Genomic DNA, 14,089 nt, shown 5'->3' with positions numbered 1-14,089 from the left:
CCCCAGGCCCTGGGACTGCAGGAGGCAGCGTCCACAGGGACATAGACGTCAGGTCGGGAGGAGGCCGGGTCCCTGCCCGCGGTGGGTGGGAAGGGTCATCCAGGTTCGGGACTGGGACCCCCTGGAGGGGAGCTGACAGCAGGTCCCTGCACCTCCTGAGTGGGGGGCGTGAAGGAGAGCTCAGTGGGCCTTCCTCCTGCAGGCAAGCGAGGCTGCACCCGCAGGCTCCGGCCCCCCGCCCCCGCCCCCGCCAGGCCAGGGCAGGCCTCTGGGAACAGGGTGGGGCTGCCTGGCTGAGGGATTCACCCCCCACCCCCGCCCGGACCCCGGGATCAAGGCCTGCGATGCTGACCAGCGTGGCCGTCTCCCGCGAGTGTGTTATGTGCACCGTGTGAGAAACCACAACTCTCGGGGTAGACATCACACGTTTACCGTCTCCCCGTGTCTGCGGGGGAGGCCAGCCCACGCCCCTCCGCAGGTCCCGGGGGCTGGGACCCAGGTGGCCGGGGAGGGGGGCGGGGAGGAGGGGGACTGCGGGCTGCTCTGGGCTGGACGGCGAAGAAGCTGCTTCCGAACTGGCAAGCGGCTGGCAGCTTCGGGTCCTCGCCTGCCGGGCACACGGGCCTGGTTCCTGCAGGCAGCGTTCACTGCCCCTGGACAAGGGGGGGCCCTCCTGGCTGCTCCCCATCAGTCCTGCCCCCCGGTGTGCACTGTATTGGTTACAAGGAAGGACAGGCCTCCCCTTGGGGCTCCACAGGACGGGGTTCCAGGAGGTGGCACCCCCCGAAGGGGCCACATTAGGGAGCCCCCTTCCCGCCTCCCCCCCGCCCCCCGCATCTCTCGATCCTCATCCATCTGGGCTCCGGGGAGGGGCTCTGCCATCCAGGCGGCCACTGAGGTGGGGCCCCCAGACCAGAGGGCAAGGCCGGGGCTGGCTGAGGCCCCCGGGACGGGGTGGACGGGCCTGGGCAGCAGGTGGGGTGCAGTGGTGTCCGCTCCCGGCCCGCTTGGTCAGTGCAGCTCACACACCGACCAGCCCCAGCCGCCCGCTGCCCTGCAGGCTGTGTGGGTCCCCGGCCCCCCGCAGGTCCGTGCGCGTGGTGGGGCGTCAGGGGGGCTCTGGGAGCACCTCCTCACAGGCAGGATGCTGGTGTCTGAGGCTCCCACCCGACCCCCCAGCTCCCCCAGGGGCAGCGAGGACTTGGGGGGCAGGAAGGGCCAACCCAGGGTGTGGGGGAGGGGACCCCGGTGTCTCAGCGTCCGCTGCCCCTGGGCCCCTGAGCCAGCCCCAAGAGCCATCCAGCCTCGGGTGACCCGGGCCGCCGCGGGCGGTGGGTCGCAGCCCGAGTCAGAAGCCAGCAGGTGGGACAGGCGTCGGATCCGAAGGGCTGGAACCGAACGCAGACCTGGCCTCTGCAATCCAGGTGCAGGCGGTTCCGGTTCCTGTTCCGGGGTAGGGTGCGTCCAGGCCATCCCAGCGGGGCCACCCGCCCCCAGCTCAGCCAGGTTCACCTCACTCTACCCCCGCCCCCCCCCCCCAGTCCTGGCCACCTCCCCCCCCAGCCCCGCCCACAGGCCTGGGTCCCGCTGCCACACCAGGAACTGCCCAGGACACACCTGGTGGTCATGGGGGCCAGTCCATCTGCTCCTGCTCCCCCACCCCAGCCAAGGGCTCTGGCAAATACCGATGCCTGGGTTCTGGGGACTGGGCATTGAGGGGAGTCAGTGGCTCCACGCGGACACGCAGCCCGCATGGCCCGGCTGCCATGGGGACTGGGGCTCCTCACAGGGTCGGGATTTGAACTCCGGCCACGGGCTAGAGTCTCTAGGCCCACACAGACCAGGAGACACACATACTCCGAAGGCCCCGCTTCTGGGCCAGGATTGCAGTTCTGTGGGAATTAAGAGGCATCCTGGAGGGCTCCCTGGAGGAGGTAGGGGTTAGGGGGCCTGTATTTGGACAACAGGAGAACAAACAGTTCACAACACTGGGCATTGGGCAGTCTCGACCCTGACCAGGGTTTGTGGGAAAGGAGCTGCTTGGAGCCCAGATGGGGGGACAGACGGGGAGGCCTGGGGGGCGGGGGCGGCAGTGTCCACCAGAAGCTGTGCCGGCCGGGAGCCAGGCAGGGCTGGGCCTCAGCCCTGCCACACGCAGTCCTGGCCCTGGGCCTGTCCGTCCAGGCCCACGGCGTAGGGGGAGCTCCAATCTCGCTCGAACAACTGCCGCAGCTGCTCCTGCACCAAGCTCAGCCGGGGCCGGGGCCCGGAGGCCCGCTGGCTGACCACCAGGCCCACGCCCGACGTGCTGCTGAAGTAATCTTCCGACCAGTTGGAGGTGCCTGGAGGGGGCGTGCGGGAGAGATGCTGGCGCCTGGCCTGGCCCAGTCTCGTGGGGACGGGGATCACGGGGCTGGTTTCATGTCCTCGGAGCTGCATGGAGACCCTCTGGTCTGAGAGCTATGCCCCTCCACGTTCCCCTCCGCGGGTCTGTGGTCTCTGTGTGTCCCCCCACTCACAGGGCCCCTCTCAGACAAGGGTCTGCGGGCCCAGGCCTGGCCCTGCCCACAGACCTGCCCCGGGCTCACCTATGTAGGCCGCCTTCTCCGTGACCATGAACTTGCTGTGGCTCATTCTGCTGAACGGGATGTTGGAGTGATTCCCCACAGGCACGATGAAGACTTTCTTTGGGGACAGAGAGGGAGCGTGAGGGGGAGGGGAGGAGGGGGAGGGGAGGAGGGGGAGAAGGGAGGCCGTCCGCTGGGGACCGGGTCCCTCACCACGTCCACGGACACGTTGGCCGCGGGGTTGCGGAAGGCCTGCAGGGACCGCAGGTAGGGGAACATGCTGGGGTCCGTGTGCAGCGAGCAGCTGACCAGCAGGCGCACCTGCACGTGCCTGCCGAAGGCCGCCTCCCGCAGCGCGTTGTCCAGCACCGGCCAGTACCTGGGGGAGCGGAAGGTCAAGGTCCTCGGGCCAACTGGGCCCCGCCCGAAAGGCCCTGGCCGGAGGGAACGTGCCAGGAGCTGCTGTGGGCAGAGTGGGTCTCCCCTCCGGGGCCGCGGGCTCCCACCCACCTGGGCGGGCGGCTGAAGCGCGTGGTGGGAAAGTAGTCCATCACCGAGACGTAGAGGAACCGCCGGGCCGCCCCCATCACGGCCAGCAGCGCGTCCAGGTCCCGCGTGCGGCCGCGGGGGCAGAGCGCAGGTGGCGAGGCCTGTTGGGGGGCAGGGGGGGAGAGGTCTCTGAGGGCGCTGCCCGCTGCTTGGAACCACTCGGCTCCTGGACCTGGGAGCCCTCCCTGCGGCCACCCTCCAGGATTTGGGGTCCAGTAGGAAGACGGGGCGCTGCCTAGAGAGACGGGAGGGGCTGAGGGGCCCTGTCCAGGCCAGGCTTCCCACCTGCCCAGGGCGACCCCTTGTCCAGAATCACGTCCCCGCCCTGATGCCAGGTCTCTGCTCCGGACCAGCCCCGGGGCTGAGGGCATCTGCTGGGGGCATGGCCAGCCGCCGGGCTTCCTTCCGACTCACAGAGCGACAGGATGGCGGGATGAGCTGGCCCCCCAACCTCCCGGGCGAGCTGGAGCCCCTCCCCCCCTCCCCTGTTTGGAGTCCCCCCAGACACCTCTCAGGCCGCCTGTCTCCTGTGGGTGCTGATAGCTGCCTCCCCTGGCACTGCCGGGGCCTGCCCTCCCCCGGACACAGCCCACCGGTGCCCCCACTTCCCCCCCAGGACCCTGCAGGCGCATGGGGACCTCGGGGCCGGCCAGGGCGGGGCCGTCCTGGGGTCCGGGTGGCGCTCTTACCGAGAAGTAGGCGGCGGTGGGCACCCCATCGAAGTGGGCCCGCAGGGGCTGGAAGTGGTTGATGTGGGACGAGAAGTTGTGAGGCCAGTGCTTGGGGAGCACAGCCCGGGGCGCGCCCAGCACCCAGTAGGTCTGGAAGGTCTTCTCCAGGTCCCGGGCCAGGCGGCTGCAATTGTGCACCACCGCCCCCAGCTCCTTCACCTGCGGGGCCAGCGGCTGTGGGAGGAGGCCCGAGGGCAGGGGTGCGGCCCCCACCAGCAGCCGCCCCCCCCGCCACACGCCTGGAGGAATCCCTAACGGACAGGGTGCTGGGAGCGTGCAGCGGGGTGCCCGGCGGGTCCCCGTGTGCCTTGAACGTTGCTTCCAAGGATGGAGGCCATACAGGTTTCCTTCCGAAACGCCCGGGAAATGCGTAGCAGGAAGGAGGAGAGCGCGCTCCCCCAGGGTCAAGGCCAAGCACGGTGACCATCCCGCCGAGTTTGACGGTGTTAATGCGTCACTTTTCCTACAAGGGACCAGGCTGTGCCGTCTGTGTGTTTGCCTGGATGGAGGCACCAGTTAAGTGAGATTCCGCAGCCCTGGCCGGCAGGGCCCAGTGGTTGGAGCGTCGCCCTGCGCACCAAAGGGCCATGGGTTCGCTTCCTGCCCCCGTTTGGGGCGTGTGCGGGAGGCAGCTGACGGGTGTTTCTCTCACATCGATGTTTCTCTCTCTCTCTCCCCCTCCTCCCTCCCTTCCACTCTCTCTCTGAAAAGCAATGAAAACATATCCTCGGGCGAGGATTAACAACAAACCCCACTCAAGGAAGAGATTGCGCAGCGAGAGCTGGAGCCGCGTGGACGTCTGTGACTTTGGGGTCAGCCTCGGGGGCCCACGGGGGTGAAGCTATGGGCGTGGCCGCTCACCCACTTCCTGAGGAGCCGCGGGGACACCAGGCAGAGCCCCCGGGGGCGGGGAGGGCCACGCCGGGACTCACCTGCGTCAGGGACCGCCAGTCCATGTTGGCGCTGCCCACGTAGACGTGCCGCCCGTCCACGATCCAGAACTTGGAGTGCAGGACGCCCCCGGTGAGGCGCCCCATGGGCACGTAGCGCACCTGGGCGCCTGGCCGAGCCGGGGCAGCGGGTGAGCCTCGTCTGCCGGCCGGCTCCACGCTTTCCCTCCCCACAGTCCGCTCAGCCGACGCCCCTGTCACCCCCCTTTTACAGGCGGGGAAACTGAGGCACTGGCTGACCCGGGAGCTCCGCAGGGCAGCCTGGCTCCTGAGCCTCCTTGTACCGATCCTGCCGCCCGCCTCCTGCTGCCCGCGGAGCCCGCCCCCAGTCAGAGCGGCTGGGTTCGGCGGGACCCGGGCCACCCGTGCTGCGCCCGCGGCGATGACCCTCTGGCTCGGTCACAGCCGGGTCCCATGAAGCCCTGCGCTCCCGCCTCCCGGAGCCTGGGAAGCTCTGGGTGTCTTCCCGGCGCCCCCCTGCACCCCGCAGCTCCGGGTCCTGTCCCGGTCCCCGGCCCAGCCAGTCAGCTCAGCCCCTCCCCGCCCCCGGGCGGAAGGTGTGGGCAGGCCCCTACCTCGGTCTGCCAGGACCCGCAGGTCAGTGGAGTTCTTGGCCAGCGTCGGGTGGCTGGTGGCCACGGCCAGGGACACGTTCCTGCTCAGCACCTGCTGCAGCTTCTGCAAAAGGGCCTCTCCCTGCAACCGGGTGGGGAGCGGTCACCCAGCCGGCCCTCTGCCGCCCCCACGAGGGAGGACCCAGGCCCCCCCCCCCAGGGCCATCCTGACCCCCCACAGCAGTCACACTGCTGGGCCCCGGCTCGCTGTGTGGGGGGGCAGGGAGGGGGGCGCACCAGCTGGGAAGAGGAGTCATTGACCCCGATGTCCTGGCCCGTGAGCGACCAGTAGTAGGAGGCTATGTGGACGCTCTCCTGTGCGGCGTCCAGCAGCTGCAGCCAGGCCTGCGCCAGGGGCTGGGCGGACGGGCTGCCGGCTGCGAAGGGCAGGTCCTGGGGGTGGCTCTCCACGAGCACCAGCCTGGGGGGGAAGGGGGGCCATGAGCTCCCATCCCTGCCTCATCCCCGCCCGCCAAGCCTAGCGGCTGCTGCCTACAGGGCCCAGGGCAGAGCCAGGGGAAGGGCTGGTCCACGGGGAGAGGCCCATGGGGAGGGGCTGGCCCACGGGGCAGACACCACTCCCAGGCGGGGCCATGAGGTGCCACACAGCCCAGGCGGCCCCTTGTGTTTGCTGCAAAGAGCACCCAGGCCACACATTCCCGCCCACTCCAGCCCGTCCAGCCGGGCCTTCCCCACCCCTGCCCCTGCCCCACCGCCACCCCCTCGGGACCCAGGAGGAGCTGGCAGGGGCAGTGCCCAGCCCCCTGGGGAGCCCGGGAGGCAGGGTGGCCCTGGGGCTGAGACCGGCCCCCGCGGCTCACTCACCGGCAGGAGTTTCGCCACAGCCACTGGGCCTCCCCTCCCAGGGGCTCCCAGGCTGGGCTGGAGCCGCAACCCGGGGACCCGGCCGGCCCTTCCTCGGGGTGTCGCTGGCCCCAGGGGGTCAGCCAGGGCGCTTCCCACAGGAGGCAGAGGAGAGCGGCCCCGAGCCCCAGCACAGCCAGCGCTCCCAGCACCTGCAGGCGGAGAAGGTGTCACTGAGGGTCCCAGGCCAGGAGGCCCGGCCTGCAGCTGGGGGGTTGGGGGGAGGGGAGCAGGGTACTGAGGGGGCCCAACCCCGGTGTTGGAGGGATCGGGCAGCCACGTGGTCACTGGCGGTCCTTCCAGGCGCCCCCAGGGCGTTGGGGCAGGTGCCCCACTGCTCTCGGGTCGGGGTGCCCCGAGGCTCCCCAGGGCTGGCTCTGTCCTCACCCCTCTGCCCACAGGCCTATGAGGCGGGTGGACCCCTCCCTAAGCCCCCTCCTTCCGCGCCCGCCTCTCTGCCCCGGGGCAGCGTGGCTGTGGGTGCCCGCCTGGCCCCTGGCGCTCTCTGTCCCAGCCCCTGCAGGGCAGCCTGGGCCACCCCAGCCTGGCCACATACCCGGCCGCTGGGCACTGGGGATCCCCACCCTGGGGACGCTGCAGACACCTGCTCACCCCGAGCCTCCCACTCCTGCCTGGGGCCCCGGGTGTGAGGCTCCGCTCCTGCCCATGCAGGCAGTCTGCCTGCAGGGTGGGCCCAGCGCTGGAGGAGCCCTGGCCTTCCACTGGGGCGTGTGTGTGTGTGTGTGTGTGTGTGTGTGATCCGCTCTGTGTGTGTGTGTGTGTGTGTGATCCGTTGTTTGTGTGTTTGTGTGTGTGACCGGCTATGTGTGTGTATGTATGTGTGTAATTGTTCTGTGTGTGACCAGCTGTGTGTGTGTGTAATTGCTCTGTGTGTGTAATTGCTGTGTGTGTGTGTACTTGCTGTGTGTGTAATTGCTCTGTGTGTGTAATTTCTGTGTGTGTAATTGCTGTGTGTGTGTGTGTGTAATTTCTGTGTGTGTGTACTTGCTGTGTGTGTAATTGCTCTGTGTGTGTGTGTGTGTGTGCACGTGTGCACGTCCCTCTCAGTGGGTGTCTGGGTGTCAGAATCTCGGTTCCTGTTTCAGCCACAATCGCACTGAGTGAGAGTCCCTTCTGCTTGGGAGTGTAGCCTCCTCTCAGGCCTATAAATAGCTGCTTCCGGCCTGGCCCGGGCCCCCTCCGCCCCCCACCCCGACCCCCACCCAGAGCTGCAGGCCCTGGTCCTGCTGGGGAGATGCCACATGGAGAGGCAGAGAGGCCCAGTGTGGGCTGAGTTGGGACCCCACATGCTGTCAGGGGGCTGGGGGCTGAGTCGGGGGCTTCGAGACGCTGTGTGGGGGCTGGGGGCTGAATCGGGGGCCTCGAGATGCTGTGTGGGGGCTGGGGGCTGAGTCGGGGGCCTCGAGACACTGTGTGGGGGCTGAGGGCTGACGGGGGCTGTCCCTCTGTAGCATCTGGGAGCAGACGTGTCCTCAGAGTGGTCGCTTCCCCAGGGAGCCGAGGCCAGGCCAGCTGAGCCCCTGCTGGAGCCGGGCCCCTCCCCACAGCGGTCTCCGAGGCCACCCTAAACAGGATGCCCCCTGGGGTCAGTGAAGGGCTGTGTGTGATGACTGGGTCACCCTGGACCGCCAGACTGACACCTTCATGGCGGGCACAGCCTCCCTCCCTCCCAGACGTGGTGGGGAAGGGGCTCTGCTGCCTGGGGCCTGGGCTGCACAGCACCCAGCACCCAGCACCCAGCTCACAGCAGCAGGCAGCCTGCTCCGCTCTGAGGCCGCTGAGGTCAGCCCTGGCCTGAGCAGGGGGAGGGGCAGCCACGGGAGCTGCACCTGGGCCTGTCTGCCCGGGGCCGGAGCATTCAGGGTGGTGGGGACCCTGAAAACCAGAACGAGAGGGGGGCTCTGCCAGGGTCTCCTGGGCTGGCGCCCTCCCTGCCGGGAAGGCTCTACAGAGGAGAGTCAGGCTGCCTTCCCCCTAGAGGGGAGCTCAGGGCCTTAAGGGTGCTCCCCACAACCCTCTCCCAGCGAGGACTTGGGGCCAGCATCGGGTCTTCACTAACTCTCAGGAGAGGTCATCGGTGTCATCCGGGGTGGGGGGGCGGGTGAAGGGGGCGCAGGGGTGTCCTCAGACAGGCTCCCCGAGCCCACACCACGTGGTGAAGGGGCCTCCCCTACAGCCTGCCGTCTGAACACAGGGCCACCAATCCCCAGAGCACACCACCCCACCTCTCGGCCACTGGGAGCTACAGGAACGGGGGGCGGGGGACTGGCCACCAGGGTGCTAGGCAGGTGCAGACCTGGTCCCTTGCTGCAGCCCTGGGGGCCCGGGGCGTCCCTGGGTGGGGCCTGCTGCTGGGAGAGAATGACCCACTGGCCCCCCCCGGGCAGCTGAGCCCTCAGCCCGTGTGGGCAGCCCGGGCCCTGCAGGTACCAGAGGTCCTGGCTGAAAGTGCAGGGCTCCTGGCCTGCAGAGTGTGGGCGGCTGTGGGCCCAGATGGGCACAGGGGCTGGTGGTCAGCTCACGGGGACCCTGGCCCTGGTGGTTCCAGCAGAAGCTGGGAGGAACAGGTGGTCGCAGGCCCAGCGGCTGGCTCTGTGACCCTCTGGGCCAGGGGTGCTGGCAGCATGGGGCCAGGAGAGGACCACAGCCTCTGGCCGGCCCCGCCTGGCCCGGGCCCCGTGGGCACTTACCTCTGGTGGTCCTGCCTTGGCACCCATCTTGGCTCCAGCTGCAGACTGCCGCCCTCAACTCTCGGGGCGGCGCCCCCCGCCCCCCGCCTTCACCCAGCCCCCGCCGCCTCTCCACTTGCCTGCAGCTTCCCCTTCGGCTACTTCCTCTTAGTCCTGAGCATCTCGCTCGGCACCGGCAGCTGACATCTGGAGCCGATGCACCAGCTCCACGGGGAGGCCGAGAACTTTCACCTCCAGAGAGAGGTCACGCTCCCTCCACCTCCCAAGGTGGAGGCGCCCCAGGCCCACCTGCGGGTCAGCTGGGCTTCGCGCCAGCCACAGGGACCCAAGGAACCAGCTCGAGCGAGTTGGCTTATTCCCTCTGGCTCTGACCAAGCTCAGGGCTCGGGGGCTAGAAACCGTGCTGGCTCCACAGCCTTGGGAGCCAGGCCCCCCAGCTCTCACTTGTGCCTGAGGGTCGACCAGCAGCCTCCTGGCCCCACAGCGGCTGCCTGAGCTCAGCCGTCACCTCCGCGTCCCAGCAGAGCGTCAAGGACATCCCAAGGCCTTCCCGGAAGTCCCACCGGGCACTTCTACTTGGGTTTCCTGATCTAGAACTTAGTCACATGACTGCATGTAGCTGCAAGGGAGGCTGGGAAATGGAGGCAGCCAGAACCTGGAGCGGGCAGGTAGGGTGGCTCCTTGGCCGTCTGACAAGGCAGGCCCGTGCGGCCCGGTGGCTCAGGGGCTGAGAGTCAACCTAGGAACCAGGAGGTCACAGTTCGGTTCCCGGTCGGGCCACACACCCGGGTAGTGGGCTCCACCCCAGGTGTGGGGCAGCCGATCGATATTCTCGCTCATCATTGATGTTTCTATCTCTCTCTCCCTCTTCCTTCCTCTCTGACATCAATAAAAATATTTTATTTTATTTTATTTATTTTTTTTTTTAAATATATTTTATTGATTTTTTACAGAGAGGAAGGGAGAGAGATAGAGAGTCAGAAACATCGATGAGAGAGAAACATCGATCAGCTGCCTCCTGCACATCCCCCACTGGGGATGCGCCCGCAACCCAGGTACATGCCCTTGACCGGAATCGAACCTGAGACCTCTCAGTCCGCAGGCCGACGCTCTATCCACCGAGCCAAACCGGTTTCGGCAATAAAAATATTTTAAAAATAAATAAAATAGAATAGAAACGGTGCCCACGTGAGGCCGATTGTGAAGGAGGCTGAGCGTGTTCCGTGTTCCGTGTTCCGTGTTTGCCAGCCCGCAGGCCTCCTCTCCTGTGAGGCCTGGTTTTGTCTCGGGCCCATTTTTAAATTGAGTTGCTGACTTTTTCTTAAAGCGGACAACTGCATTTAGAGGATCCACTTACTGTCCCGAGTTGCCCGTTTTAAGGGTGGCAATACCTTCTCTTAATTTACTTCCTCTTTGTCCTTTCTTTTTTTTCTTCTAATTCTCAGACATGTGGAAATTGGCGAGGATGGTGCAATGGCTCCCACAAGCTCACCACTTGGAATCCACAACTGTAGACGTCGTCACGCCTGCTTCATCGATATTTTTGCTAAGGAACCTTCATATATATATTGATTTCAGAGAAGGGAGGGAGAGGGAGAGAGAGACAGAAACATCAATGATGAGACAGAGTCATTGATCGGCTGCCTCCTGCACGCCCCCTACTGGGGATGGAGCCCACAACCTGGTCATGTGCCCTTGACCGGAATCGAACCCGGGACCCTTCAGTCCGCAGTCCGATGCTCTACCCACTGAGCAAACCAGCCAGGCATGGCCAAGGAATCTTAAAGCAAAGAAGGACGCCAATGACATTTCACTCCTAACTACTTCAGGACACATTTCTAAGTAAATGAATGTCCTACAAAACCATAGCCCAGTGACCACCCCTGACCACGTCCGTAATTCCTTCATTTTATCAAATCCTTGCAAGGCTGTTATTATTATTATTATTATTATTATTATTATTATTATTTTAAGCCCCGTGAGTTATACGCCTTATAATTCTTCATCGGTCAGGGTAGGTTTAGAATGACCCACTTTGCTAATTTGTCTACTCACACTCCTTGTTTGAGACCCTCCCTCTGTGACCACAGGCCTCCTTCCTGGGACGCCTCCGTTAGCGCCGACTGGACATACTTCAGCTGGACAGAGAAGCCCCGGCTGCCCACGGATGTGCCTTGCGTGGGGACCCGTGCTGTTCTCGGGGGCGTGGAAATGCCTCTAGCTTTCCTCCATTGCTGGGGGGCGTTTTCTATAGACGGAGTTCCCGATTGGCGGGGTTTCCCTCTGGAACCCGGTCCTCGGGGTTCCGTGATGGTTGTCGGGAAATCGCCGTCCTCGCTGAGCGGGGACTCCGTCCTCCCTCTGTGGTTGTTCTCTTGGCCTCTGGGGTCCTTCATCGTGACAATGATGAAACGAAGTGTTGTTTCCTTTTAAAAATCCTGTTTGGACCGGCTGGCGTGACTCAGGGGCTGAGCATCGACCTATGAACCAGGAGGTCACGGTTGGATTCCCCGTCAGGGCACAGGCCTGGGTTGCAGGCTCCATCCCCAGTAGGGGGCGTGCAGGAGGCGGCCAATCCATGATTCTCTCTCATCATTGATGTTTCTATCTCTCTCTCCCTCTCCCTCGACCTCTCCCTTCCTCTCTGAAATCAGTAAAAATATATATTTTAAAAATATAAAAGTCCTGTTTGGATTTTTCACTGTCCCTGAAGCTTCCTGTACCATGGGTACATATACTAGTTTGCTAGGCCAGAAGACCCAAGTCCGGGTGCCAGCAGGGCTGGTTCCTGCTGCAGGCCATAGGGGGGTCTGCTCCCAGCCTCCCTCCTAATTTCTGGTGCCCTCAGGCATCCCTGGCTTGCAGCTGGCATTCTCCCTGTGTCCCCTGTGCAACCTCTGTCTCGGTGTCCAAATGCCCCCTTCCCATAAGGACACCAATCACGGTGGATTAGGGTCGGACCTGATGACCTCGTCTTAACTGGACCATCTGTAAGGACCTTATCTATACTAATAAGAGTAATATTCGCGTGCGCGTGCTCTCTCTCTCTCTCCTCTCTCTTTAAAAAAAAAAAGTAATATGCTAATTAGACCAGGTGACCGGACATCTTCCGGACATCCGACTTCCTTCCGGACAGTTAGGGAGCGACCAAGCTGGCAGGGGGGCAGTTGGGGGGGCAACCAGGCAGGAGAGCAGTTAGGAGCCAGTGGTTCTGGATTGCGAGAGGGTTGTCTGCTGGTTTAGGCCCGATCCCTGCAGGCCTAAACTGGCAGTCGGACATCCCCTGAGGGGTCCCTGATTGGCGAGAGGGGGCAGGCCAGGCTGAGGGACGCCCCACCAGGCACGAATTTCGTGCACTGGGCCTCTAGTTCCCCAATAAAGCTCACAGCCACAGGAACTGGGCATTTGGTCTTCAGCATCTTTCGGGGAGGAGGGGTGACATAACTCAGCCCATAGCACGTCTTTCCCAACTCTGAGCGTTTCTGCTCCCCACCCCCCTCCTCGGGAACTCAACGCACACGTATGTTATGTTTTGTGACAGGATCCTCTGTGCCCATCAACCTCTGCTTCCCATTTTGTCTCCACGCTCCCGTGCTTTGCACTCTGGGTCATTTCCGCCGCTCTTTCCTGCAGTTGACCAATCCGTGGCTTCGCTGTGTCTCATGTACTAACGCTCCTATTGAGGTTTCTTAAAAAAGCTTTATTTCCACTCATTATCGCTTTCAATGTGATGCCTTTCCAACTCTGAGCAGCTATGTTTTACTTCCTTTCCCTTTTCTTAAAGCCCACTTTCTATTCCATTTTCCCTGGTGACGCTGTGCTGGTGCGGGCTATGACTTCTGGCCGTGAGTTCACTGCTGGCCGACTCTACCGAGGGTTTGCTGAGGGTCCTGGGCCCCAGGCCTTTCTCTGGAGATAATTTGCATTTTCTTCTGCAGGAACAGGGGTCCCTATCCACCTGGAGCCACTCTGAATGGAAACAGAGAGAGGAGCATAGAAGACATGCAGGGCACGGTGCTCGCCGAGTCCCTGGAAGGGAAGGTGGGGAGCAGAGCAGGACGATATCGGGAAAAGGCATGAGCGGGGTTTTCACCACCGGTGAGAGACACACCGAGCCACCAACCCCCAAAGGGCTGCAGATTTCAACACAGATGAAAGTAGGTATTTGTGTGCAAACTGTAGTAAATTAAACCACTGAAAATCTAACAACAGAAAAATCTGCACAGAAAGACACATCTCAAAGAGGCAACATGCATAGTTGACTTCTCCACGTGAACAATGGAAGCCGGAAGAAGATGGAATGCTACGTGTTAAGCGCTGAAACACTGGCCAACTTAGATGCTATATCAAGTGAAAGGCACGGGGACATGCATTCTCTTGGCGGCCAGGGGGGTACCGGGGCGGGGTGGGGGGGGGCGCTGTGTGAACAGGGCTGCCGGGAGCCCTCCCCGGTGCCTTCCCAGGCCATGTGCACGCAGTTCTCCTGGGTCGGGGCAGGCACTCGGGCAGTGCCAGCGCACGCTGCTCACCCGGCCTGGGCGAGCGTCCGGTGGGAGCCGTCCTGCTGGCCGCATGGTGTCACGTGGGTTAACCGTGCGTGGCTCTGAGCAGTGGCTGACCTCGCGGATGTCCCCCCGCCGTTCGCTCCGGCCCCTGCCCGTGTTTTATTGGGTCATCTCTCTGTTTCTGGCTTGTAGAGCTGTCAGATGCTTCACATACAAATTATTTATTGGATCTAAGAATAGTAACATCTTTCCCTTTCACTTCTGAAAGGTGTCTTCTGAGGAACTGGGTGCCTGTGGGGCCGCCACGGGGCCAGGAGAGCAAGGCCCAGCAGGGAGGTCTCCACTGGGGGTCGGAGGGCCCAGCTGCTGAGACTGGTGCGGGGAACAGACCCGACATGGGGAACAGAGCTGGTGCGGGGAACAGGGGGCGTGGGAACTGCTGAGGTGCAAGTGCCCCCCGCGCTTCTGGCCGAGTGACTGGCCTTGGGGGTCCCTGCCTGCTGGACACTGGCTCCAGCCCAACTTGTCCCTCTTTTTTTAAAATATATTCTTTACTTAAAAATTTTTTTAAATCCTCACCCAAGGATATGTTTTTTTA

General features: G+C 63.9%; 1 protein-coding gene across 4 annotated transcripts; it reads right to left on the bottom strand.

Moving 5' to 3' along the window:
* Positions 1 to 1,935: 1,935 nt before the first annotated feature.
* On the bottom strand, positions 1,936 to 9,061 carry PLD4 (phospholipase D family member 4). 4 transcript variants are annotated; one of them, XM_070412052.1, is made up of 10 exons: positions 8,987 to 9,061; positions 6,237 to 6,427; positions 5,649 to 5,832; positions 5,373 to 5,493; positions 4,780 to 4,907; positions 3,806 to 4,021; positions 3,078 to 3,217; positions 2,781 to 2,946; positions 2,589 to 2,685; positions 1,936 to 2,342 (listed from the first exon to the last, which is right to left on the bottom strand). In XM_070412052.1, the coding sequence occupies exons 1-10, from the start codon at positions 9,011 to 9,013 to the stop codon at positions 2,140 to 2,142; spliced, it is 1,473 nt and encodes a 490-aa protein (XP_070268153.1). In that variant the 5' UTR covers positions 9,014 to 9,061; the 3' UTR covers positions 1,936 to 2,139. The 4 variants fall into 4 exon arrangements, with proteins under 4 accessions (XP_070268153.1, XP_070268169.1, XP_070268160.1 ...); XM_070412068.1 differs by having other exon boundaries at positions 2,889 to 2,946; XM_070412059.1 differs by having other exon boundaries at positions 3,806 to 4,006.
* Between the last annotated feature and the right edge of the window lie 5,028 nt (positions 9,062 to 14,089).

Source organism: Myotis yumanensis, unplaced genomic scaffold (genome assembly GCF_028538775.1).
Source record: "Myotis yumanensis isolate MYYU_CA2020_CCGP unplaced genomic scaffold, mMyoYum1.0.hap1 SCAF_1, whole genome shotgun sequence".
NCBI classification, from domain to species: domain Eukaryota; kingdom Metazoa; phylum Chordata; class Mammalia; order Chiroptera; family Vespertilionidae; genus Myotis; species Myotis yumanensis.
This window is presented reverse-complemented; position numbering and strand designations above follow the sequence as displayed.

What these genes read in the sequence shown, in the direction of transcription:
- PLD4 (XM_070412052.1), bottom strand. Translation starts at nt 9,013, where the DNA reads ATGGGTGCCAAGGCAGGACCACCAGAG. An exon ending in ACTGGCGGTCCCTGACGCAG is followed by an intron (nt 4,022 to 4,779) that starts GTGAGTCCCGGC and finishes CTCCTCCCACAG; the next exon opens with CCGCTGGCCCCGCAGGTGAA. An exon ending in CCAACGTGTCCGTGGACGTG is followed by an intron (nt 2,686 to 2,780) that starts GTGAGGGACCCG and finishes CTGTCCCCAAAG; the next exon opens with AAAGTCTTCATCGTGCCTGT.